Below are 27,599 nucleotides of genomic sequence, written 5' to 3'. Positions count from 1 at the left end.
ACGTGAGTGAGAAACAGCTGGCTTGTTGTAACCTGTTAATAATAACAAGAGATGTCTTGGCTAATAAGACAGCAAATTAGTATATTTCGCAATGTTACACCATGAAATGCACCCTAAACCCAATTTGGCTCAGTTGACATCAGTTAAATCAATAAATCATTTTTTTTTTTTTTTTTTTTTTTTTTTTTTTTTATAACACTTTGCCTTGGTGGGAAATATATAATAAATAATAAAACGAAATACTTATGCTCTAATTCAATAATAACCTACAGCACTTATGGTGAAAATTAAAACTATGAAAATCAAGTGTTCTGTAATTCATGTCTAAGCAACATTTTAATGTTGAACTGGTTGAGAAGTAATTTGAACTACTTTGACTACTTTGTATAGTGCTGGATACTTTAATCTATAAAAAATAAATTATTTTTATTATCTGATCATATAACCATCAAAAGTAAAGTAAAAATAACATTTTTTCTCTCTTTACTCAAGTAAAGCATAAGTATCTTATGTACAGTATTTGAATAAGTAGACTTAGTTACATCCCAACTCTGATATTGATCATATGTGAAAATAGACTAGTTCATTGGTTGTGCCAATTATCTGCCATTTTGAGATAATCCTGTGCTCACCAGGTTGATAAACAAAACATGTCTGCAGTTAAAGTAGGATTTCTAAACTTTTAAAGTTTGGATTTGTTTCTGTAATATCAAACTGGGGGAAAATCCTATTGTATCTACTCATCCTATCTTAACTCAAGAGATAGGAAGTTTCTGGAATACAGCTATAACTCTTCTGCATCCTTCCTAAACATTTGCCAAAAGTTTTTCAGTCAACATGATATTTTCTAAATTTTAACACATTAATCCCATCCTAAATGACATCTTATGTAAACTGTTACTGGCTAGTGCTAAATATATTATGTTATATAATGTAGATTATAGGATAATGCAGTTGAATTTGTCTTAATATTGGTAAAATATTGGTATCAGCATCAGTCGTTGAACAACCCACATCATTCAACCATGAAATGTGTTTCAAATATGATATTACATTTATATTATGTGATATTATGTGTGTATTTCCTTGAATTTATCACACAAAACTTGTCACACAATTTGTAAGAGGCATTTTTAACTTGTGGAAATTTAATAACTAGAAGTTTAAAATATATCTAAATTAATCACCATTTGATATCGCTCTGATATACGGTCGGAACAGATTACTTTCAGCTCGGAACCAAAGTGTCTGTTCCTTGTTTCCCCTGCACTGCACTGCGCGCTGGCCCTCCTCAGTTGCTAAGTAACCTCTGCAGGGGGCGGCTGCCGCATCGCCGGATGCTACTAGCGTACAATCCATCAAACTGTGCCGTTTGAGACAGAAAACTGACCGAGCTGTGATAAAGGAGGATGGACGAGGGGACAGAGTTATCAGTGACCATCGCTCAGATCGTCCAGCGGCTCAAAGGAAGTCATTTACACTCTCAGATAGAGAGACAAGCCAAAGTGAGTACAGACTGTTAGCATGTGGCTAACAGGGCTGCTGTCAGTCTCTGACAGGAGTCGTCAACAGTCCAATTTGAACTTCTCCTTTATCTTAATGTAAGAATACAGCACAGAAGCCTCATAACTTATAAAAACTTTATTAATTCATTCTTCCTCACATGTTATTTAGGAGTGTTTACATCAACCTGAGATTAAATTGGAGTCTCTTAAAGAGGACGTACGCAGTTTTCTCAAAACATCAGGTAGGCACTACCACAGCTCTATTATAATGAAAAATAACCTCGTCTTTTTCTTTCTGTGTGGTGATAACTGACAGTATTTAAATGTTTTACAGGTTGGGAAAGAAAGCTGCAGAATGCTGTGTACAGAGAACTACATGTGTAAGTTACATTCTCTTTTTAAAATTTTTATTTTCATCGTGAAATTATGTGCATAAAATAACAAGGGAAGATATTTATACTGAGACACATCAAAAACAAAATAGACAAAATAAGGAAGAACAAAAAGACAAACTGTATTCAGTCTTTATGTGTGGTTGTTCTGTGTGTGTATTTGTGTGTCTGTTGTTGCACTGGGGTGATGAATAATGTTTGATGGTAACACAGGATCTTCACATAAATACACATGTTGTATATTTTGAATATGCATCTACTTTCCTCCTCCTATGTAACAAAAGGAGTGAGTGAAGGAAAGAGAAGATGGGAGAGGAAACCAAAACCAAAACAAATAAATAAATAAAACAATAAACAATAAACAAACAAACCTGTAGGTGCATACAGATGCCTACATACAGAGTTAATTTGGTTCCTTTGGTTTGCATTTAAAGTGGAGATCTGTAAAATATTTACTATAATAAGTAACAAAATGACAATATGTCATCACAGATTAAGGAAACATGCTCAGTTGAAATACTTGCGTACCTGTCAGCAACATGCTCCTTTGAAATTTGTATTCTGGTCTGTAACTTGTGTTATTTTGTGCCTGTTTCATGTTAATTAGAGCTCAAATTAATGCTGAATGTTCGCTGAATGAGTAAGTGTCTGTTCATGAATCATAAGAAATCGCTAATAATCTTTTAGAAGGAGTAGATGTTTATAACAGTGACACTGAGCAATATGGTAATGGAGTCTGGCAGGCAGTCACTGAACTCCCATCTCCAGAGTGTGTATTTTCAGAAGCCTGGCCGTTTGTTTTCTGCATAATGGGCTTACACTGACAAAAACTGACACTAAACTGCTAATAAACTTTCAGTGTTGGACTCTTGTCAGTGTCAAAGTATGATGTTGTACTCATCTTGCAGTGTTCCTGCAGCCTGCCTGAGTTACTTATTATAGAGTAGGAATGGCTCTGTAACACTTTTTTTAATGTCTGATAACGATTTGGCAAACTTGAGCATCTGCTGACACTGATGCCAATCTGATACTGTCGTTTTCCCTCTCTTAAACAGCTAAAATATGAATAATTCATTTGTGCTGATGCACTTGTATTGATGGAGGCAGAAATTCACACCCACACCATGACTCAGTCATACAATACTGCTGCTTCTTTTTATTTTAATTGTTTTAAACACAGAAATTTTATCAGCATTTTTTGATTGGTCAGCACCATTCAAACATTCAAATTGCAATTTGAATAAATGCAGAAATTGCACTGGGCTATTTTGCTTTTTTTCTTCCTTGCCCTTAAAATAACTCCACGTGCTGACATGATGACAGCGCTGCTCACAGGTCATGTTCTAGCTACTGTTCATGTGACACGTGTTGTTCATCTGTGTCACTTGTGACGCATCTCCCTTTAAGGTATGCTGATCAAAGTTTAGTGAAGCATTTACTTGATAATTTAGACTAATCGGTCGGATTTGATTACACTTTTCCTCCCTGATATCAGATTGAGTGGTTTTGATCAGCGCATCATCCCTATCCTCAGAATAACTCTAATGGAAAAACACATCTATGTTTTTAGCCTGAGTCATAAAGTTGTGCACTAATAGGAAAGAATGGCGTGAAGATTTATTAGTTTGACACTTAAATGCCCACAGATGTGCCAATGTGCTATCACCCACTTAGCAGCACAGAGTGTCCTGTCCTCTCATCAACAGTACATACTTATCATCTCTTGATCTTTTATTTATTCTCTGGTCTAAAGCCACATAGATAACAAGGATATTTGAAAACAAATGCACACATATATGTAAATATAGTCGTATCAAGAACTATCAATACTCTAATAGGCAGATGTTATAAAAAAGATTTTAACTCTTTATTGCTTGCACATACTGTACATTGGTTACACTAGTTGGCGATATGTGAAGAATCAGAATCAAGCTTATGAAAGTATCACGTACTAATTAAATATGCAGTTGGTGTATTGAGTTTTCGCTATAGATAATTTTGATGCAAAGTTGCCTGCTGCCAATTTTTGTGCAAATTTTTGTTCGTCACGCTGTTGTCTTGGACACAGAGAAATGTACAGTGTGTGTTTTAGCCAGAAGGATTGTAGCGCAGGTCCAGCTTGTTGCTCCGGCTCTGCAGTTCTTCATCGTCATGTCTTTGTCACATTCTCCTGTCACCATCATTTTGTTATGTGTTTGTTGTTGTGCATGTTGTTATACTTTTGTTATTTTAACAAAAAACAGTGAAATCGAGGCTGTCAAGAGATTGATACATTGTGGTTAACTTTAAACACTGATAATTACTCCATAGTAATCTAGATTTATGTGCTCTATTAATCTTTATTAGAATCAGCTAAATAGCTTGAAAACTCTTTGAACGTCAGTAAACAGCTTTGAGAAGTCTCCCTCTGCCCTCTGTTACCTCTGAGGGTAACAAATAGCCTCCTTCTTGCTCTCCTGAGGCTCAGACTCAAAAACATGGAACGCTTAATGCTTTTCTTTTAAAGGATGACATATAACATTGACTAATGACTCCTTTGGCCATTAGTTAGCCCTATGTGCTCTTATAGGTGTTTAGATTAGGTTGAACGTTGTTTAACGCACTGAGATCTTGAGTCATTCAATATGCCCTGAGCATGCTTACAGGGGAGAAGACATGACGAGACAATGACGTTCTGACTCATCTGAGCTGCTCCATGTGCAGGGCACTAATGGTGACCTGTTTTTTTAGAAAAAGTCTTAACATTTTATGCGCCATTTATTTGACAGCTTACTTCACTCAAGCACTTTAACGCAGTTCTTTCTGAGAAATATCGTTTGTTTTCATTGTGGCCTCAGTCCCTCAAAACTGTCAGTCTTTTGGTAAAAACACAGTTGATTTTTAAAGTATTTACTGTACTTCTGTTGTACTGTAATGCTTCTTACCCCCACTCTTGTGTTTGATTTTTCTAGCCAGCTGCCCCTGAGTCATCCTGCGGCTCCTCCTGATCATCTCAAAGAGCCGCTGGCCTACATGCGTAAGGCTCAGGTCAGTCTGTCTGCTCTAATCTCTGTCATTCCTCACTTTTTCTTCATCTACCTTTCTTTCCCTGCCAAATTCAGACATGTGGCATATTTGTAACAGGGTATCTGAATCCAAATGTTTGTGTGTGTGTGTGTGTGTGTCTCTTACACAGGCCAGCTGGGAGAAGCGCGTCCTCAAAAGTCTGAACAGCATGAGTACAGAGCTTGAAGTGCCTCTGGCTCGCATGGTATTGTCAACCACAGCTAACATAACACAATTACAACAGAATTACGACAGCTCTTAAAGCTGTTCGAATGATTTGAAGTGGGGTTGTGTGAGGTATTTATCCATGGTCAGTGTATTACCTTTAATAGATAGTTGACATGCCCCCAGGGTAAGCAGCAGGAGTACCAGTGTAGGAAGCTAAGCGATGTGCTGCTGTGGACAGGATCAGTAGCAAAACATATTTATAGTTAGAGTTTTTTCACCGCTTTACATTGCCATAAGACAGTGTCCACTAATGGGAAACAGCTGTTATATAAGCCAAATATTACTCTTGCCTTGATGGGATAGTTTGTTTGTGTTATTGTTTGACCTAGGTGGATCTGAACTAATCTGATCAGGTATACGCCTTTCATTGGTTGCTTGGTTTCAGTCGGCACTGCGGCATCCACAGTCGCCAGAAAACAAGTCACATCTGAGCTGAAACCTACATGCTGAAAATTATAAATTAGCCCTTAGGATGCTAATGGCTTGGCTTTGCCCAAGACGGTTGTGATTGGTTTAAAAAAATGCAAACAAGATGGGTTGTTTTTTCCTATATAAGAAAATGTGCAGAAGATGCTTTCTCCAGTGCTAATCCAGCTATACGAGACTAGTAATACACTGACTATGGATGAGAACCTTATACAGCCCAACTTCAAATAATCTGAACTTCCCCTTTAATTCAAGTTTTCTGGCCGCATCCCCTCTAGTGTAAAGGCTTTCATAACAACGCTTTTCTGTTTTAGTTTTAGCATATTTTTATGCATAGTGCATCTTATAATCATTGTTGTGGTTAAGTTTGACAATAGCCAGGAGCTAGTTAAGTCCTGTTCAGAACAAGTTTGCAGTGATTCTGTGGCTTTAGACTGATAATAAGCAGGTTGTGTGGTTTGTTTTGCTTTGTGCATACAGAATGCAAATTCATGACCAGAGAACCTCATTCTCGATGTGACATTTTCAAGATTGCTTCTGTTTTAGCTCTGTGCTTTTTTTGAAATCCTTTCTTTCCGCCCACAGAGGCCCGCAGTGGAGCAGAAGGAGCTCACCAACAAATGGAACGAGATGGGCACGGACGAACCAGGTCTCAGGACATTACCCAGGGGTTTGGCCCTGAGCAGTCTGCCTTTTATGAAACATTAGTGTTGATGTGTCTGTGCGCTGGTGCATCGGTCAGACACTGGCGTATTAACATATCTCTGAACCAGATCTACCACTTCCATGTTTGTTTTGTAACTGGTGTTTATCCAGGCAAGGTTTTCTTCTCAGGGACTGGGCTTAGTTGTTCAACATCTGAAAAATATATAGACTGGGGTGTACCAACAAGGATTAATTTTCAAATCCAAGTAAATGTTGGCTTGACTTATTATGTCATGCCAAACTTTAAAATTAACTTGAAATCATGAAAGATTAAATTTAAATCTTTCTTTAAACCTCAGTTTTTTTTTTTTTTCTTGAAGCTAAGATTACATTTAACTGTGTTGCTTCAAAATTTTAAACTGCAGTTTAAACTGTGATCCAGTATTAATTTTAAACTTAAACTTGAGGTGGTCTAACTTAATGCATGCCTTTTTGAGATGGACTAAGTAAAATACTTCCTGAATAAGTTCCTTGAAGAAATTTAAGGAACACTCACTCCAGTTGATCTGTTGAAACAGTCTGCCAGTTGCTGCCAGGCAACTATTCTCAAAGCGGGAGAAATTAAAGCTTCCCTGCTGAGCCATCATGAGTAGGATAACTATGCTAGCATAAACTAACAACGTAACATTTTGTTCACTTTTTAGCTAGCTAGAAGAATCATGAGTAGACTAGACTAACTGACTTTTTAGCTAGCTAGCAAACAATGTACGGTATGATAAGGAATACAGAGCAGTCGAAACTTAACAGGTTTCCAGCCTTCTTTTAAACTGACAAGAAATTTCCATGCAAATTTATTTTGTATTTATTTATTTTAATTTGGATTAAACATCTCCACATTAATTAAAGTGTTTCATTTCAGTTTTCAGCTATCAGTGGAGACAATAACACCTTGAGCTGTCTAGGACCACAGTGGTAATTATTTGCCACTGAGCTTCTCCAATGGAGAATTTTGTTATCACAAAGTGAATGTTAAATGTACATCTTGGAGAGGAATGCATGCAGTAGATTGTTATTTTAATTTTGCAGATATTTATTAGCATTTAGTTTCAGAAGACACATCTCATACTTCACTATGCTCTCAATGAACAAACCATTTTGCACTTAAGGCCACTACCTTTACAAAGAACACAGCAACCCTGTGTCCTAACAATGCTATCACTGCGCAGTGCCGTATAATAACATTTAGGATGTGCCGTCCCCCGGCTATAAACACTTTGGACTGTGAATATAGAAACTGTCCAGACTCCTTGGACACTGGAGATGCGATAACGAGCAGCACCCCTCCTTCCGCCCAAACCTTAATGTGCCCTCGTTCTGGGGATGACACGGCACTTGAATTTACTGCCGCGTTATAAAGACAGTGGATGGAAGTTCCACTTAAAGCTGTTCTTTTGACTTTTGTAGAAGGGGCCTGCTCCAGCTGTGCAAGTGTCACAGATGAAGTACATTCAAGTTGATTAAAGGGACTGTATGGTTGGATTCATTTGTGTAGTCTGGGTTTTACAGCTGTTACAACTGGTCTGAAATTACATATGTAAACATTGTGTACATGCAGCAGCTGGAAGTTCCACATACGAAGTGTGCTCTGCAAGTGGTACTACCAACTAATGTATTATAGAGATACATTAATGTCTTTGTGTCCCTACAGATTTAAGTCGCTTCAGGCCTGTCTATGCCCCTAAAGACTTTCTAGAGGTAAGCAGTTTTCTTGCGCATCGCTGCACAAAATAGCGGTTTCTGGTTAAACAAAATGAACGTGAACATTGCTGCTTTATTTGTAGGTGTTAATCAGCTTGCGCAACCCCAATCATGACAGCAGTGAGGACGTCAGCGTCAGGAGCCACTGGGGTCTCATCCAGGTTCCCCTCAATGTCAGGGACATCCCACAGCTGGTAGGAGCCCTTGTTGATGTCTGTTTTTGTCTGTTAAGCTGCCCCAGGAAATGCACAATTTGAAATCTGTGTGTTTTGGTGTTTTTTTTTTTTTTTTGTGTCACACTTTCAGAGACAGGCCTACTCAGAGCTGAACCTGACCACTGGGCAGTTGGGGATTGATGACCATGCACATATCCATCCAGGTATTCACACTGTACACTTCTTCATGCGCCGCAGTTAAAGGGATATTTCAAAATTTTGATAAATATGCTCATTTGTTTTCTTTCCGATAGTTAAATCAGATGACTGTTAACACTCTCGTGGCTGTGTAGTAAATATGTAGCTGGAGCCAGTGACTGGTAGGCTTAGCTTAGCGTAAAGACTGTGAACAGCCAGCCTGGCCCTGTCCAAAGTTAATAAAATGAACCTTTTATTCTAGCAGTAATGAAACAGAAATACTCTTTAATGAACCTGTTTACCTAATGAACTCTGGGGTTAAGCGGTTCATGTAACACGCTTGCCTCATATCAGCCTGTGTTTCTCTCCTGTGCCTCATGGCTGTCTGGGTTTTCTCAAGCAATATCTCTGTTCAGTCCAGATATTGACATTGTTACGGTCTGGTGTTTAAGTTTTAAATAGAATCGTATCCAGCATCTCTGTATTTGTAAATCAAAGAGATAACATTAGGTAGAAAAACTGAGCCACTGTCGGACGATCATTGATGCATCTGTCTTGTTCTGGCTTTCTTATCCTTGCACAGACTTGTTTGAAAACGAGTATGTTCAAATTGGGAAAAAAGGTGAGTATTTCTTAATTGTCTAACTGTAAATGGTTTTCTGTTATTCTAATTATTTAGGCATTTAACTGAATAAATGCGGGACATTGTCTGTACAAATATATCTAAATTAAGTTAGGTCCAGGCATCCAGTGCAACTTGAACTTAAAGTATCAACCAGAGGCTCCTCGTAGTATCATTACTTAATTAGTCATCATTATTAATACGGATTAAGTCATAGTCTCTTTAACCCAATATTAAGTAGAAACACCTTGTCTGTCTGTCTCTAATTTTGTAGTCTTGTGTTTTATGTGCAAACTTAATTTAGAACTTTATTGATCTGATTTTATTTTTACATTAAAGAGTCTTTTTTTGGGAGATGAGTACCAAATAAAACCTAATCCTATCCATCAGTTTTTAAAGAAACACTTATCATGGACACTGCTGTGAAAAGTAAAAAAGGTGTCAAGAAGATACATTTAGACAGGGGTTGCACTAACAAAGACTAATCTAATCTAAGGTTAGTTCTAAGCAGAGTTTAGTAAAACTAGGTTTAAAATGAATAAATACAGAGTTTAATCAATATGAAGATGGTTGGTTACCCAAGTTAAAATAAGTAAATAAAGTGCTGTCAGGACCTAGTAAATATAAATGAGGGGAGAAACTGTGACATTACATTGTTTGCTAGCTACCTAAAAGGTTTTTTTTTAAGTTATATTGTTTGTGGCTTGCTAAAAAGGAAAAATAAGAAACAAATGTCTCTCTGAAAAGATAAGATATTACATTGTCCTCTAGTCAGCTAATACTAACTAATACTAACAAAATATTATGATGTTTGCTAGCTAGCTAAAAAATAAAAACACAACAGCTAAAAAGTTTTAAAAGGTTGCATTGTTTGCTAATTAACTAAAAACTAAACAAACGGGACATTGTTAGCCAGCTTGCTAAAAAGTTAACCAAGAGTTACATAGCTAGCTATAGCTAGCTACAAAGTTCACAAAATGTTACATTGTGTCTGAGCTAACTGAAAAGTTGGTTCAGCAGAGAAACTTGATTTTTTTTCCTCTTTGACAAAGATTTGTTGGCCGAATTGATGGAGCAATATGGCTAAATAATAGAAGATTTAAAAGCAGACAGCAGAACAATAAGGACAGACAGAGACGGAGAGTCTGGCAGCAACTGGCAGACTGTTTGAACAGATCAGCTGGAGTGAAAAGAAACACGCATCATAGTTAGTTGTGTCTGTCCCAAATTTGAGTTTAAAGTTTTTGTCCTATTTTAATCAAGGTTTAGAATAAAAACTTAAATAGGTTTATATGTAATCTTTATTTTAAGATAGTTTTTAAGTTAGGGGCAGCATAATTCAAAGTTAGCCATGCAACCCTTCCATTAGAGAGTTTGTCTCACTCACTGACCACCACATAAGCACAAAAAATCACCAACGTCAGCTGCTGCCATTACTTAAGTCCTCCTCTTTGCCCTCTCAGGTGCCCTAATTGGCCTGAGGGACACTTTAAGTCTTATCTCATTGCCCTGCTATGAACCCAGTGTAAACACCAGCCTTATTATGGTCACCAATCAGACATCAATCGACAAGAAGCTTAAAAACACAAGCTGTATTTTATATACACAGCCCACGAGGCCCCGGCCCCCTATTTTACACTCGGCTGGCTGTGTGTTGGCTGCTGAGCTGCGAGTTGCATTCAAGGCCAAGTGTTAAGTGCACTCAAATAGGAAATTTAAGAGGCGAGGCGTGCGTTCGTTTATGTTATGACTGGCCAGCACCTTAAGTCAAGGGGCTGTGTGTTTTTGGCTACTGTCACAACAGAGATTTAGGGTAGAGTGGACATGTGGGAGAGATTGTTTCCAGCATGTGCCTGAGTGTTTTTAGGAAGGCTACATAATAATCACCATTATGGGCATGTCTGTGTTATGATTTTTTTTTGTTGTTTATACATTTTCTGAGGGATAGAATGAAATTGTGAACCTGTGTGTACGTTAGAGCAAGACCATGAAACCCAAACATGTGGATGTTTTGCTGTGGCTTGCCTGTTCGTGTAGATTTTTAATTGACATATTTGTGGTCCCCATTGAAAGATGTTTTATTTCTGTCCTAATGGAGGCCACGTTCTCCAAGTTTTCTTGGAAAAACTACAAACCTCTCAACAGTTTTGGAGTTGAACTGCCGGCTTGTTGTCGTGCAGGTGCTTATTTTCCCAGCTGATTCAGTCGGCTCTGTACCATTTTGGATGACCCGGCTGTTTGTATGTATTATGTCATTCTGTCAACAAATCAGGAGGCTCTCTGTTTATTCTTGTTAGCCACATGCATACTTCTCGGCAAAATTCAGGATGTTACACTTTTTGTTTCTACAGTTTTTTGTTTTTAGCTTTATAGTTTGTTTTCAAAGTGAGACTACACAAGTGACAATCAAGCTAAATGTTAAGATATACTGTCAAAGTCAAGTTTATGTTTAGAGCACATTGAAAAAAGGGCTGACAAAAGTGCTTTACAAAGAGATTAAAAATTAAACAGGAACAATCAAGTAAAACTGCAGACACACAACAGGATGTAAGTAAATTAATAAAAGCATGGAATAATTTGATAAAAACACAAACAACATTTGACAAACAACAAAATACAATATAAACAAATAAAAACAAAGTGTGATCAGGCACGTGTTAATGATGAAAATTAAGAGGCTGAAGGGGTATCAGTGGAGGGGAGAAATGTAATTTTTAGTGCCAAAATATTCCACAATCTACAACTGAAAATTCTCACCACCTCTGGTTCTTAAGTGAAGGACCAAATGCACTGAAAGCCGCCCCCCAGGGGAGGCCCACTTCCCACTTTCAAAACTCTGATTTAGTCCGTAAAAAGTGAAAAGCCCTCACCACAATTCCCGAGAGCATAAGATGATTTCTTCAAATATTGTGGTTTGTCGAACAGGACAAGAGCCAAAAATGTTTAATTTATGTTGACATAACATCGAGGAAAACAGCAAATCACAGGCCTGAGAAGTTGAAACCAGTAACTTTTTTTAGTTTGTGTGACAAGTGGCTTAAAGGAATAGTTCAATATTTTAGGAAATTATGCTTATTTGTTTTCTTGTCAAGAGTTGATGAGAAGATAGCTCACATCTTTGTAAGTTAACCCCATGACACTTAAGTTTCGCACCTCTTTGCGCCTTTTTACTCTACAGAGATGTTAGGATGTTAAAGGGTTTGAAAGTGAGGTTGTGAAGAGATGGTTAGCCTAGCTTAAAAGCTAGCGTAAAGACTGGAAACTGGGGGAAACAGCTCGCCTGCCTCTGTCCAAAGGTTTCCAAATCCACCTACCAGCACCTGTAAAGTTTCCTAATTAATGTCTTGTTTGTTTGCACAAATGGTTGTTTTACAAGAGGAGGTTTGTGCCAAAGTATTTCTTGGCATGACTTCTTGGAGTCTTTTCATCATGTTGAGGTTGCCAGACAAGCAACAGTGGCTCTACAAAGTGACTGCTCCTGGCCAAGACATATTTTTTTTTAATGTTGGGCAGAGCTAGTGGTTTCCCCCTGCTTCTAGTCACTATGCTAAGCTAAGATAATCCTAGCACCAGTTCCATATTCTTTTAATGTCTTTCTGTATGACACTGTACACTTTTGTGTCTAACTTTGTGGTCCAGTGGTCGTGGAGCAGGACAGTGCAGCAGCACAGCAGTACAGCAGGCAGGGCTGTCCCACTGGGCTCCGCGCGGACCTCTGGGCCCTCATCCTTAACTCTACTAACCAGCCACAGGTACCACATGCATATACACACACACTCAAACACACTCCACACTGTGTCAGTGTTTGTTATAACGCAGACATGCACACACAGCTGCAGTGATTCCCATACTGCCTGTTTACTACAAAGTGGGGATCTTGGCTGCAGTAATTTTCATAGTTAATGGTCGGGTGTGTGTTTGTTTCAGTGGAATATTCTACTTGCGTTGTTCATTTTGTATCTTTCGATTTACCCTGTACAGTAAAAACTAACATATGGGACACCAACAACTCCTACATAATCTGCGTATTAGCCCCTGTCTTGTTTATTTTAGCTTCTTCCGCGTGTACAAATGGTAAGATAATCAAATAATGGCAATTCAGCTCAGTTAACCCAAACAGAGCAGCTGCCCGCCTGTGTGGCAAAGAGCTGTGTAAACGCTGGAGTCCAGAGTCTCCCCTGGTGAGGCCAAGTCGATAAAACAATGCTTGTGATGGGAAGATTGATTTCTGAGGGGGAGTCACGGGGACCTGACGGAGGCCTGGAGAGTGTTAGCAGGGTTCTGGACGGCGCAAGGGCAAACACATTAAACAGTCAGCCTTGGCTCAGGACGGTATGTGCATTGTCTCAGTGTTTTTTTGAGGAGTGCATCATTACGTAAACCAGAACCTTGTTCTCTGAATAAATCATCTTTTTGTCAGAGTTAGGATGGTGTCACATCTGTCTCCCATCTTGCCTTATTTCAGATAGACTTTATCTTTTACAGATGTAGAAGCAGTCCACTGCAATGACCCTAAGTTCCGAGATATATAATCAATTTGAAGGGATAGTTCAGATTATTTGAAATGAGGTTGTATGAGGTACTTATCCACGGTCAGTGTATTACCTACAGTTGGTGGTGGTCAGCATGCCCCCAGTTTGTAGAAGCAGCAGATAGGGTTGCAAATTTTGTGCATTTTCCATAACCGATAGTTGAAAATGCTAATAATCTATTAATTATTCATAATTAATAAGCTGTAAACAGACTTTTTTTTCTCATTTTCATCTTTTTCTTTGTTTTTTTTCTCATTATAAGTTGAAGTTTACTTATTCAACAAATGGTTCCACCAGACAGAAGAATGTCAAAGGAGGTGCAATTACTGCCATTTCTAGACAATTGATTTATTATTGGTTAATACATTTTTAATCAGTTAAACTCTTAGTGGTGAAAGATCGATTAATTATCAATCATTGACATCCCTAGCAGCAAGACTATTGATGTAGGAAGCAAAGCAATGCACTGATGTTAACATGGTCAACAACAAAATGTATGTTAGACACCTAAAAAAAATCTATCTCAGTTTGAGTGTACGCCATATTTAGAATATTTTCACTGTTGTACCTCAGACATAAGTGAAATATTGCTCTCAAACAAACAAAACTTTGTTGGAAAACTTACTAATTCTACCTTTTCAGAACACAGGAGTTGCTGGTTTACTGCTGCCTTGATCTTTTAGTTTGTTTCTGTAATTGTGTGACTAACTAACTGACTGAGGCAGTGGTAGACCAGCAAATCCCATGTTCTGCAAGGTAAAATGACAGATTTTGTATATGGATTTTGGTTAGATTGACAGAACAATATTTGGCCTTATATAATGAGAGTTTCCTGTTGGAAAAGGCTGTCTTGATGACGAGGTAAAGCAGTGAAAATATTCTAAATACAGACTGCACTGAAACGGAGTACCTCATGCAACCCCTCTTCAAATAATCTGAACTCTCCCTTTAAGTACAACTTATTTTAAGTCTCTTCCACTGATGCTGTCCATATTACCAATGACGGCTTCAATGTTCTACCTCAGCTGTCAAAATGACCATCTGTGTTTCTGTTCTCCTCACATCCGTAGCGCTGATCACTGCCAAGGCGCTTCACGGCTGTCACAGAGGACATTTTTATCAGTCCGTCCACCCTGTCGCCTGTTCTTTTGTTCATTTATGATAAGCGTCTCAAACCGGAGATGCGTTTGAGTTTAACCATGTGGTCGGAAACACGATAGCCATCCATTAAGCTTGTTTTAATCCTCCTGTCAACACCGTCAGAATGCATACATAAGATTTAGATTTAGCAACATCTGTGAAGAGAGTGATAACTCACATTATAGGATTAACATCTACCTCATAACCAAACATTTTGTCAGCAGCTTAATTTATAAACAAAGACAACACGTGCTGAGCTCTTCTGGATATCATGATTTTTATGCCAGTTATTTCACATAAAACATGTTGAATCTCTGCTGTTTCAGGATGTGATGCATTATGAACAGCTAACAGCTGGAGTCATACAACATGACCTGCTGGTGGACAACCTCATCTATAAGGTACGCTTCTCTACACTGGTGCTGTTCATGTTTATGAAGATGCATAGCCACGTTCCAGTAACAAAGACTGCAGGATTTGGTCAGCTCTGAAACATTTGTCCTGCATAACATAAACTTTGATATCACAGTTGTTTTCTGGGTTTTCTGATAAGGTTTATACAATCTCTGTATACAATTACAGCAGTGTTTTTTAATTCTAATTGGAGAAATAATTTAAAAGCTGTAACATTTGTGGTGTATTTTCCTTTGACATTTGAAATAAAACTGCCTCCCAATTGCTCTGCCCATCAGGATGTGAAGCTCACCGCCAGTAATGACGACTACTACTTTGTGTTTGAAGATTTCCTCTATCAGGTAGAGTCGACTCTCACAGTTCAGCTCTCCGTCCCTCCACTCTTGCTTAAAGCCCCAGAAAAACTTTCATACTTAAAGTTTTTCTCTGTAACATCACATAGCCCCAACTAAATGAGCAACAATCACAGGTAAAGTTGAAGGAAAAAACTATCTTTAGTTATTCTTTATCATGACATAAACTAATCTGTTGTATCAGGATTGTCTGGGTGTGGTTCAGAGTTTATTGATGTTTATAAGCAATCCAAACTTGTAATCACATTTCAATTAAAATGATCCCAAATCCTTATTGGCAGAGGTGTGGACTCGAATCATAGGACTTAAGACTCGAATCACAAATTTTTGATGACCTTGGACTGAAAAGACTTGTGACTTCACTTAGACTTCATACCCAAAGATTAAAAAGTTATTAAAATCTATCCATTCCCACTTGATGCTTAATTCCCCAGATTGTTTGAACCAATCTGGCAGCATCCAGTCAAGTTACAGGAGAGAACCATGAAGAACTAACGTAAAGTTAATGAAAACAGTAGGAAAAAATGACACCAAACCATACAAACAATATAAAGTGGTCAACAAAAAAGTAAATTCATGTTTATGTTCAACATAAATCACAATAGCTCTACTTGTGGCCCTAACTATTGCCAAGAAAACCATACTGCTAAACTGGAAAAGCAGGAAAAAAGCAACATCTCACAATGGTTGGATTTCTTAACACACCAGATATCAAGAGAAGGGAAGAGGGGGAAGGCAGAGAAAGAAAAGTTAGTGTGATCAGAAGGAATTGCTAACATCAAATCAAACGCACCCTGCACGAGTCTGAATAAACATCCAAACCCAAACAGTTTGGATGTTACAGGTTACAAGTTCCTTCCATGAAGAGGAACGAGGATTTTCATGCCACATGAGACAAAGAGCGGCTTTTTCTTTATTGTGAGTTATCATTTCAGTTTCTGTCTTCATCGCTCAATACAGTTTACATACAACATATAACACATATAATTTTATCACTATTTAAGAAGTCAGCATTTCAACATAGTTGCAGGGACTCTCACAAATATTAAATACAATCACTGACGATAAATCATTTTGACAACCCAAACATTTAAATTTGTGTTGGTTGGCTGGCGTAAGGACAGTTACAGCACGACAGCATTCCTCTTTGTCTACAGTTACATTGACGGGGATACAACCTGTTATTATAAGCTTTTATGATAGTCACTGCACTGTTTGCCTTTGGTGCTCAGCTGATAAACGTGCATATATACTCAGCAACCGGTTAATTCGGCAGCTGTTAACATGTCACGCTTCTTGGTGGCTAACCGATGAGTACGCAGGTGTAGCAAGAACAATGCTCTAGTTCCTCTGTCAATATTGGCTGATGGTAAACTCACTAGGCAGTGAAAGAATCCACTCATTGTGGTGTGAGCGTGGATTCACGCAGGTGTTGTTACAGTCTATAACACTTTAGAGGTGCAGTTTCCTAGAAATATTAGAAAAGAAGTCACATTGTGACTGTTTGTGATACATTTATGATTCATTATAACCCCTATTCCAAAACAAGTTGGGACATTGTATTTAAATCCTTTTTGACCTATATTAAATTCAATACAGTACAGAGACAGAATATTTAATGCTCAAACTGGTTAACTTTATTGTGTTTTTGTAAATATACACTCATTCTGAATTTGATACCTACCACACCAAGTCCCACAACATTTAGTAAGTGTTTGGGAAATAAGGACACCAACTGATAAAGTTTTGAAAATGAAATAGTTTCTTATTCTTGCTTGATACGTGACTTCAGGCGCTCAACAGTCCAGGGTCTCTGTTGTTGTATTTTGTGCATTTGTGTATTTTGTAAGTCTGAAATCCTGCCTTCTCTCAGTTTAGGTTTTTTGGTGTTATAGAAACATGTTTCATAACTGCATTCAGGAAAACATCTTATCATATCTTAGAGTAGTAATTTAGCTATTACAGAACCCCATCCTAACTGAGGAATTTCTTTAGTTAGGATGACACAGAGCTTGTCCTAAATTCAAAATAACTCCAATAATGTTACCACCACTGTTGTTAGGTATGTATAGAAATGGCAGTGAAGATGGGGAACAACATAACCACAAATATAACGATTGAAATGTTACTCAAACTGTATCATGATATGATAAATATTGACTATCAAGCCAGTTAATTTCTGCGTCCGTTCAAGTCCTTATCCTGGGCCAACAATTGGGAAGAAAACTTCCCAAAAAGGAGGGGTTTCCTCTCCCCCATGACTTAACAACATGATTAATTCCTCTGACTCATGAAAGGGTAACTGTACATCGCTCTTTTCTTGCACATTTTAGCAGCTAGCCAGTGACAAGTGGAGTGAGACAGCTGTTGTAATGGATAGATGCTTGTCCTGTGTACATTCAGAACACATACACAGGCATGACTGGACGAGCACCGATGGGAGAATTAAGTTTACAGCTCTAGTTGGGATTTCATAAGTATAATAAGATAAAATATGAGGCCTGAGACAGGATAGAACACAGCCGTGAGTTTAGGAATTTCTTCAGTAATAGGAAGATAGATTTTTCCTATCTTTGACAAGCACTATCTTTTTTCCTATCTTTGACAAGCACTCAGGAAAGTTTTCTGTAATGAGGCACCTAGACTGCAGGCAGGTCAGCCTAGTACCCGAACTCTTTTACTGTGAAGCCACACTGTTGTAACACCTGCAGCATGTGTTTTGGCATTGTCTTGCTGAAATAAGCATGGATGGCTCTGAAAAAGATTTAGTCTCGATGGCAGCATATGTTGCTCCAAAACAGTAACACATTTAGTAGATTTGTAAATCATTACATTCTGTTCTATTTACGTTTTACAGAGTGTCCCACCTTTTTAGGTTTGTACTTAGTGAAAGACCTTTTGGACTACATTAAGTAGATCAAACATACAGTGCTGTGCTGTGACATCAGGGGACAAAAGCCTGTTTAAACCTGATTTCTTATGATTTTGAAAGATAAACTGCATTTATTAAACTCTTTCCGGAGACAGTTCCTCCCAGTGCCCTCAAGTATTTATCACAAACAGACAAAAACACTTCAAGTATGATGGTAAATCAGCCTGTTTTTGTACCCAGCAGGTACACTTAAAGGTCATGCAGGAGGCAGTCTAGAGACATACTATAGTCCTCATTGTTTTGTAATCTCGTACAAATGGTTGCCAGTCCCATTCTTGCCCCCGCAGCTTATTTTTTCCCCGATGTAATTCATCTGAAGTGGCCGGTAAGAAATGAAATTGCTTCTTAAAAAGACAGAAATGGGACTGGGATGGAAAGCGTGTCCACTTATCCGGTCATTTTGTGAAACAAGCAGCCACTCGAGGCTCTGTTACCGTCTGCTTCAGTTCATCCTGAAACGCTGGCTGCAGGTGGGCTGCTTTAATAGAATTCTTACTGAAGAGGAAGCATTGCCGCTTAAGGTCATCGCCGGCTCCCAAGCGCACACACACACAAAAAAGTAGTATTAACTACTGTCTCTATTATCCGTTGTCAGGGAAGGATACTTATCTTTAGTTTATTCAGATGAATGTGTGTGTATGGGTGTGTGAGCATGTTTAATACCAAACCTGTGTGTTCCCAGGTGTTACTGTGTTTTTCTCGGGACACGGCTGTCTTGGATCACTTCAAATACAACAGTGCCACTCCTCCCAAATCCTACATCCAGGGTAAGATGAGAGCTCTTCACCAAGGACACACACACACACACACACACACACACACACACACACACACACACACACACACACACACACACACACACACACACACACACACACCATCATCATCACATGGACTCCCAGGAATGACTCTTCACTCAGATGACCTTCATATCTGGTTGATATGACACCCACAGTCCAGGTTACTGATGTCTGTGTGTCTGTCTAACAGGAAAGGTGGGAGAAGAGGAGTGTGCTGTTGTTTATCCTCCCAATGGTGAGCCTAAAACTTCACATTCACATCATACATTTTATATTTTAAGTTTTTTAAACAACAAGATATGTGGCTGACTGTGAAACTTTTGTCTGAAAACTAAAATATATATTGCTTTTCTACATTAATAATACAATAAATGTTTACACTAGGTTGCACCCACAAAGATTAATTTAATGCGAGATTAGTTTGAATCAGAGCTGAGCAAAACTGGGTTTAAAATTAGTAAATCTGGATTTAATATTAGGTAGAGCTCTGTTGCACAATTAAAAACTAATCTCTGTTTTGTAAATCTGTGTTTATTGATGTAAACATAGATTAAATACTGTTTTATCAATATGGAGATGTGTGCAAAATGTTTGCATTGTTTACTAGCTATCTTAAAATTTTAAATATTATATTGTTTGCTAGCTAGACAAAAAGTTAGTTAATGCTAACCTAATTAGTCTACTCATGATCTCAGCAGACAAACTCTTTGATAATGATTTGATGATTTGATTTCCCCTCCTTTATTAGTAAAGATAAAAGAAACTGGCTAGCAGCAACTTGCAGACAGTTATCAACTGGAGTGACGAAAGAAGAGACAAATCACAAAACTTATCTGGGTTGAAGTAACTTAAATCTCTCTTCATTTTAAACTAGTTTTAAAGTTTGGAACAACATAATTTAAAGTTAAGCAATGATTTAATAAGGTTTAAAAATAAATCCTTGTTGATACAACCAAGCCTGTGTGTAAACTGTTCTGACTGAAAAATCTCATTTAAACAGGTGTGATCCCTTTTCATGGGTTTTCAATGTATGGTGAGTATATTTTGCACCTGTTTACATTCAGTTCTCACACTAAACCTGCAGGAGAAACCCTGCAAGAGCAAGATATAACAGGGAGTGTGTGTGTGGATTTGTTTGTTTGTCACACAGTGGCACCTTTGTGTTTCTTGTACAACGAGCCATCCAAGCTGTACAGTGTATTCAGGGAAATGTACATCCGCTACTTCTTCAGATTGCACTCCATCTCCTCCTCTCCCTCGGTATGTGACTGCTGCCAAACATTAAGATCAAAATATTCTGTTTGTGTGTCTGGTCATCTACTTTCACACGTTTATTTATTTAACTTAAAAATGCACATGTGCTCCTGCAGGGTATAGTGTCTTTGTGCCTGCAGTTTGAGCGGCTGCTCCAGACCCACCTGCCTCAGCTCTTCTACCACCTCCGACAGATTGGGGCGCAGCCGTGAGTACAAACTGCTTCAGTCTCCTGCTTGTGGGGTCCTGTGTAGCACACCAGAAAAGTGTGATACCAACACTGGACCCTATTTTCCTGTGTTTTTGTATCTACGTGACTAGTGTGGCCAACAATTTTTTATATTTTTGTCCATTTTTGCGAGAGAGCTCTGCAGCCAGCATAAGCTAAACTCATTCATAACATAATCCTTATAGGCAACTCTGCTGGCAAAGTACATCCACTAAAAGTGCTTGTTTTTGTCACTGACAAGCCCAGATTGTGTGTCTGACAACATTATATGCTTTGTTTTATTGCTCTTGCCAACCAATCAGACTCCATTTGTCTTCCCACTGCTCCAGTAGACACCAACCAAAGTTGATTAGACAAAACAATCCCTTTATTCTGTTAGGTAGGTGTGAAAATATTCTGTGTATGCACGGTTTCTCTTCGCTGCTTCCCTGCTGTCTGACCTCTCTTTCACTCAGGATCCATCTCTATAGGGATCCTTTCCAAAATGTTGTCAGATACTTTGATGGTGCAGAGTTGCCCAGAAGGATCACATTTCAGCCTGTTTCAACAGCTACTGCAGTCTCCCTCAATATTGGACTGATTTCAAAAACTGTTGCCTCAATTAGTCCCTTACACATAAAAACGTTTGGGGATAAATTCCAAAGTTACCCTTTAAAAGGTTAATTCATCCACAGATTTGAACTATTCATCTACTCAGTAAATAAATTAATTAATTAAAAAACTGACCTAGGACCAAAAAAGTGAGTGTGTTGCTGTTTTTATTTTTCGTTGGAATTTAGGCCACACACACTGTTGAACATGCAGTTACATGAAAACAAAAAACTTCTCACGGAAGTTTGGACTGTAAAAACAATGAGATTAATGTCAGTATCCATGAAACCAAATATTGAATGACAAGTTCCTTATGCAATTTTGATTACCATGAAAACATGTTTGTTCTTGTCCTGCTCATGTGCCTGTCTGCAGTGATGAATCCTAGAGAGATCACTTTCATGAGGAAAGTCCAGTATTTCTGTCTTTAACACAGCATTTCTACCTTGTTAGGTCCATAGCACCATAGCAATCATACAGTATATTTATCTTGGTCTGTTACAAAGTATCACAACTTGTCTAAACAGCCATAACAGAAGCTTTTTACTTCTCTTGATCTTTTTATTTTATGTTTAAAAACAGTAAAGGAATCACATGGAAGCAGCTCACTCAGACACACTTTCTGTATTTGTAATGAGCTACTGCCATCTTGTGGTGACTTATTGGAATCACAATTTCCTAACAAAAAAAAAACCTTAACACATTGTTGGAGCCTTAAAAGCTGTGATGATCACAAATTAAAGAAGTTTGTGTTTCAGCTGAACTCTACTTACTTTTGAGAGTATTATTTCTGCTCCTCATAAGCTCTTGAAGTCTTAAATTTGTCGACATCACAAACAGATGTTTTTGTCTGCAGGTTGCGTATTGCCTTTAAGTGGATGGTGCGGGCCTTTTCTGGCTATCTGTCCACTGACCAACTGCTTCTTCTCTGGGACCGAATCTTGGGATACGACTCACTGGAGATAGTGGCAGGTAATACTGCTAATTTTATTAATCCCGAAGAAAACTCTTCTGTGAGAGATTGCAGTCACAAGAGTACCTAAGAGAATAACAATGGATGTAATATAAGTAAATTAAATGAGCTAAAATGGAAAAAGTAGTTGTGTAGTAAGTTATAAAGTTATAAAAAATAATATTGCACCTGCTAGTGAAGGCAATATATGACATAAATCATAATATTGTAATATTGAAAGTTATTTTGCTCAGTATTGAAAAGTAATATTGTTTTTAACTTTTAATGTGTCATGCACAATAATATGTATAAGTAGAGAAAAACAGACCAGAAACCAGAGTAGCAACAGAAATTATAAATAATAATGAACACATAAACCAATCAATTTTTTCCCTAAGCTTTAGAAACAAAGTTAGTCAATAACCAAAAGTCAAATTTCCCCCCCTTGAATGAACAAGCTGTGCTTTACTTTGATTAATTGACAACCTTCATCTGTAGCACATTACTTATTACCATACAATTATAATCTGACATTCCAATCATTATCTTTCTCTATGTTAACCTCCTCCCTTCTTCTTTCCCCACATGTCATCCTCCACATCACCTCTCTTCCCCCATCCTCAAATCTCCTCCTCCTGCAGTTTTAGCAGCAGCTGTGTTTGCCTTCCGCGCCGAGAACCTGATGGAAGTGACGTCACTGGCCTCAGCTGAGGTACGTCCGTCTCACACTAGGGTTGTGTGTGTGTCTGTGTGTCTGAAACCCTCATTCCAGTCCCTGTACCCCCCACATACTCCTGGAAGGCCGTAAATAGCCGTTGATGACCAGCCAGTACCAGTAACCCAGTCTCCTGCATGCACATGTCTGAAAAAATGGCTGGCTGGACACTTAAGAACGCTCACCCTGTTACCCCGCCCTGTGTGTCAGCCCCGCCAACACCCTTAAGTCCTCTGCCGCCATATTCCAACACACACGCAAAGCCTATGCACTGTTGGACAAGCCATAACAGATGCTTTTCTTTATGCAACACACAGTAGCTAAATGAGTGCATCCTCTGCACTGTAAACCCCAATTATTTCATGACACAACATTTTAGTGTTGAATCCACACGAATGTTCAGGACTGTCAGAACATGAAAACTTAATGTTCACTTGACCGATGAGATCGACATAATTATTTTATATAAAGATGTTTTGATTTTGAGTTGATTTTATTAAAATCTACAAAGCCAATGCAGGTTTATTATTTCAAAACCACCGAACAATACATACATTGCATGCATGTGAGCATATATTTAGATAGTTGAATGAACTAAAAAAAAAAGTGCTCCGTGTTTCTACATTATCACATGTAGCTGTTTTCTTGTTCAACAAAACAAACATAACATAACAAAATCACATTATTACAATGAGATTTGCATTGCAAATTGTTTTGTTTGTCATTGTGACTGGATATTTTTAAGTAATAACTTATGATTTTATGTTCATTTAACTTTTTTTTTTTTTTTCAAAATTATTTAGAGTATACACAGTGTAAAAGCTGTTTAAAAGTGGTTTGAGTGAGAGATTGTCATTAACTTTACGTTCTTTTGACACAAACACTTATCCCTTGTGAGACTGACATGTTTTTTAATGTGAAGTTGACAAGTTTTGAATTTTAAGTTCATTTTACCTAAATTAATAAACCCAATTCTAATGCTTTCATTATAATTAGTTCAAGACCAATTAACAACACATACATTGTGCACAGCTGTGTACATAAAAATAGCAGCAAAATATTTTGCAAATGATTTATGTTCATTTGACACTTAATTGGTAAAAATTAGTACAAAGCATTATTTGTTTTTAGAATGCAGGTGCAGCATGTTAGTAGACTTCCCAGCATGCCTAGTGTGAAGTGAACAGCTGATTTGTCAAATTGAGAAAATGTAAAAGGAAATCCAATTTGTTGGTTCAACTTAATATCTTTTGCTTACTGAACATGTTTTCTCACGTTCCATTAACTCACTTGGCTTTTATAAAGCTCAAATAAGACTTTTAAGTAATTATTAATTCTAAGTTTATTTAACTTATATTTTTAAGTTGAACCAATGTGTGGAAGGCATTTGCAATAAACTTTAAGGTGGAGTTAGCAGATGTGCATTTACAGTGTGCACTGTCATACTGCATTATTACAGTAACCAGTCATGTAATTCTTGTGCATGTCTGCACTGTATACTGTTCCCATACTGTGATCCCACTATCATATGACTGAAACCAAGAGTAAACCATACAATGACTTGCCTCACCCGCTCTCCTTTCCTCCCCTGTTCTCCCCTTCCCCTGAGGGTGTGAGGGTTAAACTACAATATGACACATGGGACGACAGGCTGATCTACTCCTCTAAGATGCTAGCCGGCACTATTTGCTTGCTCATTTACCACCTGCCCTAGCAGAGGGAGAAGAAGATATCATAACATACTGCTCCTTATCTTATATTTAGAACCTCGGGCCCAGCGTTGAAATATTAAACCCCGTCTCTAAACACGATAGGGTCCCTAAATTTAATCTCCCACCAATCCCAAAAGGACAGAGCGGGGGAGCGGGTGTACTCTTAAGCAAGGATTGTCGCTTCCCAAGGATCCTGCATCATCATTATGCACAGCGTTCTGTATGGTGCTTTTTTTAAAACTTGAAATATGTCTCTTGAGAAGCAGGGAGGGTGTGTGCTTCAGAGCCCTTCTCATGGGCTTGGTAGGCTAAGGTAAGATTGCTGCACTGTAAAAATAAACTACTTGTTTTAACTTGAAAAAGTTGATGTGCAGACTGCATCAAAATTTTAAGCTGACTGAATTTGAAGGAACTATATAAAAAAAGAAGGGTCTAATGAGAGTTTTCTCTCTCACAGAATGCATGTTGGGAAGTCTGTTAATATGCTGATCATGTTTCTTTACAAACTTAATTTAATGAGTTGATTCAATTCAGTACATTACATTTATTCAACTGATCATTCAAGTCCATCAAGTTAGAAGCACTCATGTTTACAAGTGTTCTGAAAATAAATACAAGAAATTTAATAAAAAATGCAATTTGTAACTTGAATAATTAAAATATCACTCATTCTTGAGACAAACCGTGTCCTACTTAAAAAAAAAAAGAAAAAAGAAAGAAAAAAAACTTTAAAAATTATTAATACCAACACACTAATTCTGATTTTGGGGGAAAATGTTGTCTTTAAGGATGTGTATATATGAAACATATATATAATTTATGAAATGTTTTGGTTTGCTTCACAACTTTCTTATTGTGATTTGTTTTGAAAATGTTGGCCTTTTAAAGTTGTGTCCCAGAATTCTGTCAACTCAAAAATAATTTTTACAAAAACATGATTTATATACCATAAAAAGGGTTAGCTATATCCTAAGCTCCCCTGTCTCACTTCCTATTTTGAAAAAAAAGGTTGGAATACTGCTTAAGCACTGGTAAACTTTCTTTCAACAACTTCTTTAAATAATATTGCCATCAGATATGTGTCAGCCATAACATGTCAACTCTGTAGCTCTTCTAAATCAAAGGTAAATAAGTCATTTAAAAATCTGCATTTTGATTACAATTAAGAGGACTTTTAGCAGCTTTTAAAAATTAAATGGCTACTCACTACTTCTCTCCAGTGAGATGAAAAATTTAACATTTTGTCAACTCTCTAAGACGTCCACATTTAATAAAAAATGTAATCACTAGGAGGTTGACCCATTACATAATTAATAGCCAAGAGTTTGATCTTTTGAAATTTTCCCATCATAGTTGAAGAATAAAAATCAAAACACCTCAAAATATTCTTTTGTCCCAAGTCTCAAGAGTGAGTGATGTTTATGTGAAGTAAATGAGCAAATATTAATTGATTCCACTAAATTCCTGTGTGATTTTTTTTACAGTGTGGTCAGGAGGGTTGTATGAATGTAGACGACAAATCTTATGCATGTTTTGTTTGACATACACACTGCAGGCTGTCCTTGCCGACCTTTCGACTCTGAAGGTCATGCCGCTCATCCAGATCTTTCTATTTGCCACCGCCATCTGAGGAGCATGGGAAACCACAGCGTACGAGTCGTGGGGGATAGCAACAAAAAACGCCACTTCGCAATGTCATGATCACACTGACTCTATTAATCATCCATCAAGAAATACCAGGCTAAACTGTGACATATCAAAAACCTACACGGGCTTTGCACACCTCATCTTGCACTGGTTCAAGCAAAAAAAAAGTCAAACTGCTCATTAGCATGGATGCACCATAAATAGTGAATCTCCTGTATCATGTTATTAGATATTATACAGTATGTAAGTATAGCCTACAGACAAGTAAGGTTAAACTAACCTCCTTAAGCCATATGCTCTGCGGGAAAGATGATCTGCGCAGCGGTGCTTCGGTCAGCTGAGCAGCTCATTAGGCGATGAGTTGCATGAAGCAGTAATTGTATTGCGATAGCAGCATTGTGAGAGAGGACAACAGTAACGTCTCTAAGCTTGGCTAATGAAGTGTTAATTAGCTGTTGCAGTTTATCCTGTAGCTCCTGCTTGTTATAACACTATTAGATAACACTGCTGCAGATGAAGGAGGAGTGTGTCGAAAGAAACAGTCAAAAAACATGAACTGAATTAATAGGTAACTTAAATGATTAGAAGCTGCTGTGTGTGCACGTGATTAATGGTATTTATGAAGAAATTGTATATTACTGCACTCTTAAAGGGATAGTTTGGATTATTTTTTCAGTGGGGTTGTAATGCTGTATGACCATAAGCAATGTACTGCTGTGGACAGGCTCAGCAGTAAAACAAATATTAGCCAATTAAAAAAATAAGCAACCTAAAAAAATGTATCAGTTTAAGTTATGCTATATTTAGAATATATTCACCACTGTACCTTGCCGTTGGACAGATTTTTCAGCGGGAAACTGCCGTTATATAAGCTCCAGCAAACATCTTTTGCAAAAACAGTCATTTTAGCTCACACAACACAGGAGTTGCTTATTGTTATTGTGTGGATCCCATTCATACTATTTGGACCTTTTCTTTTCCTTCTCCTTCAACTGCTTCTACACACAAATCAAAGCCAGCAAAAGCTTTTCAACTGACCTTAAAAGATTCAACATCTTTCATGCGTTCGTGGTATTTTCAGCTTGTTAACCCAGCAATGCAGTTTAGCGTCAGGTTTTCAGCAGCCAGCAGCACAGTTTTTCAGGAATTGCCTTCTTTAGTGTTTTTGTGTGACTTCTGTGTTTTAAAGGATTAAATTGGTTCCACTGAAGTCATACAGTAACACCAACAAACTCATCGACTGAGGCAGCGGCAGACAAGGAACTCCTATATTCTGTGAGGTCAGATTTACTGGTTTTGCAAGAGTTTTGTGGGTGAAAGAGCAATATTTGGCTTATATATGTTGGAAAAGGCT

General features: G+C 37.8%; 1 protein-coding gene across 1 annotated transcript; it reads left to right on the top strand.

Annotated features, from left to right (window-relative positions):
• Positions 1–1,239: 1,239 nt before the first annotated feature.
• Positions 1,240–27,599, top strand: tbc1d19 (TBC1 domain family, member 19). The gene is made up of 21 exons (XM_084712684.1): positions 1,240–1,505; positions 1,675–1,747; positions 1,840–1,885; positions 4,849–4,924; positions 5,073–5,147; positions 6,182–6,245; positions 7,950–7,996; positions 8,083–8,193; positions 8,306–8,378; positions 8,936–8,974; positions 12,614–12,726; positions 14,973–15,047; positions 15,339–15,401; positions 19,028–19,112; positions 19,336–19,380; positions 20,146–20,178; positions 20,296–20,405; positions 20,516–20,607; positions 22,076–22,191; positions 22,813–22,883; positions 26,154–27,599. Exons 1-21 carry the CDS (start codon positions 1,410–1,412, stop codon positions 26,226–26,228), a joined length of 1,578 nt encoding a protein of 525 aa, XP_084568810.1. The 5' UTR covers positions 1,240–1,409; the 3' UTR covers positions 26,229–27,599.

This window comes from Lutjanus erythropterus, chromosome 23 (assembly GCF_056507025.1).
Source record: "Lutjanus erythropterus isolate fLutEry1 chromosome 23, fLutEry1.hap2, whole genome shotgun sequence".
Lineage (NCBI taxonomy): Eukaryota > Metazoa > Chordata > Actinopteri > Lutjaniformes > Lutjanidae > Lutjanus > Lutjanus erythropterus.
This window is presented reverse-complemented; position numbering and strand designations above follow the sequence as displayed.

Coding starts and splice junctions, on each gene's coding strand:
- tbc1d19 (XM_084712684.1), top strand. CDS start 1,410: ATGGACGAGGGGACAGAGTTATCAGTGACCATCGCTCAGATCGTCCAG. Junction 7,997..8,082: donor CCCCTAAAGACTTTCTAGAG/GTAAGCAGTTTT, acceptor CTTTATTTGTAG/GTGTTAATCAGCTTGCGCAA. Junction 12,727..14,972: donor ACTCTACTAACCAGCCACAG/GTACCACATGCA, acceptor CTGCTGTTTCAG/GATGTGATGCATTATGAACA.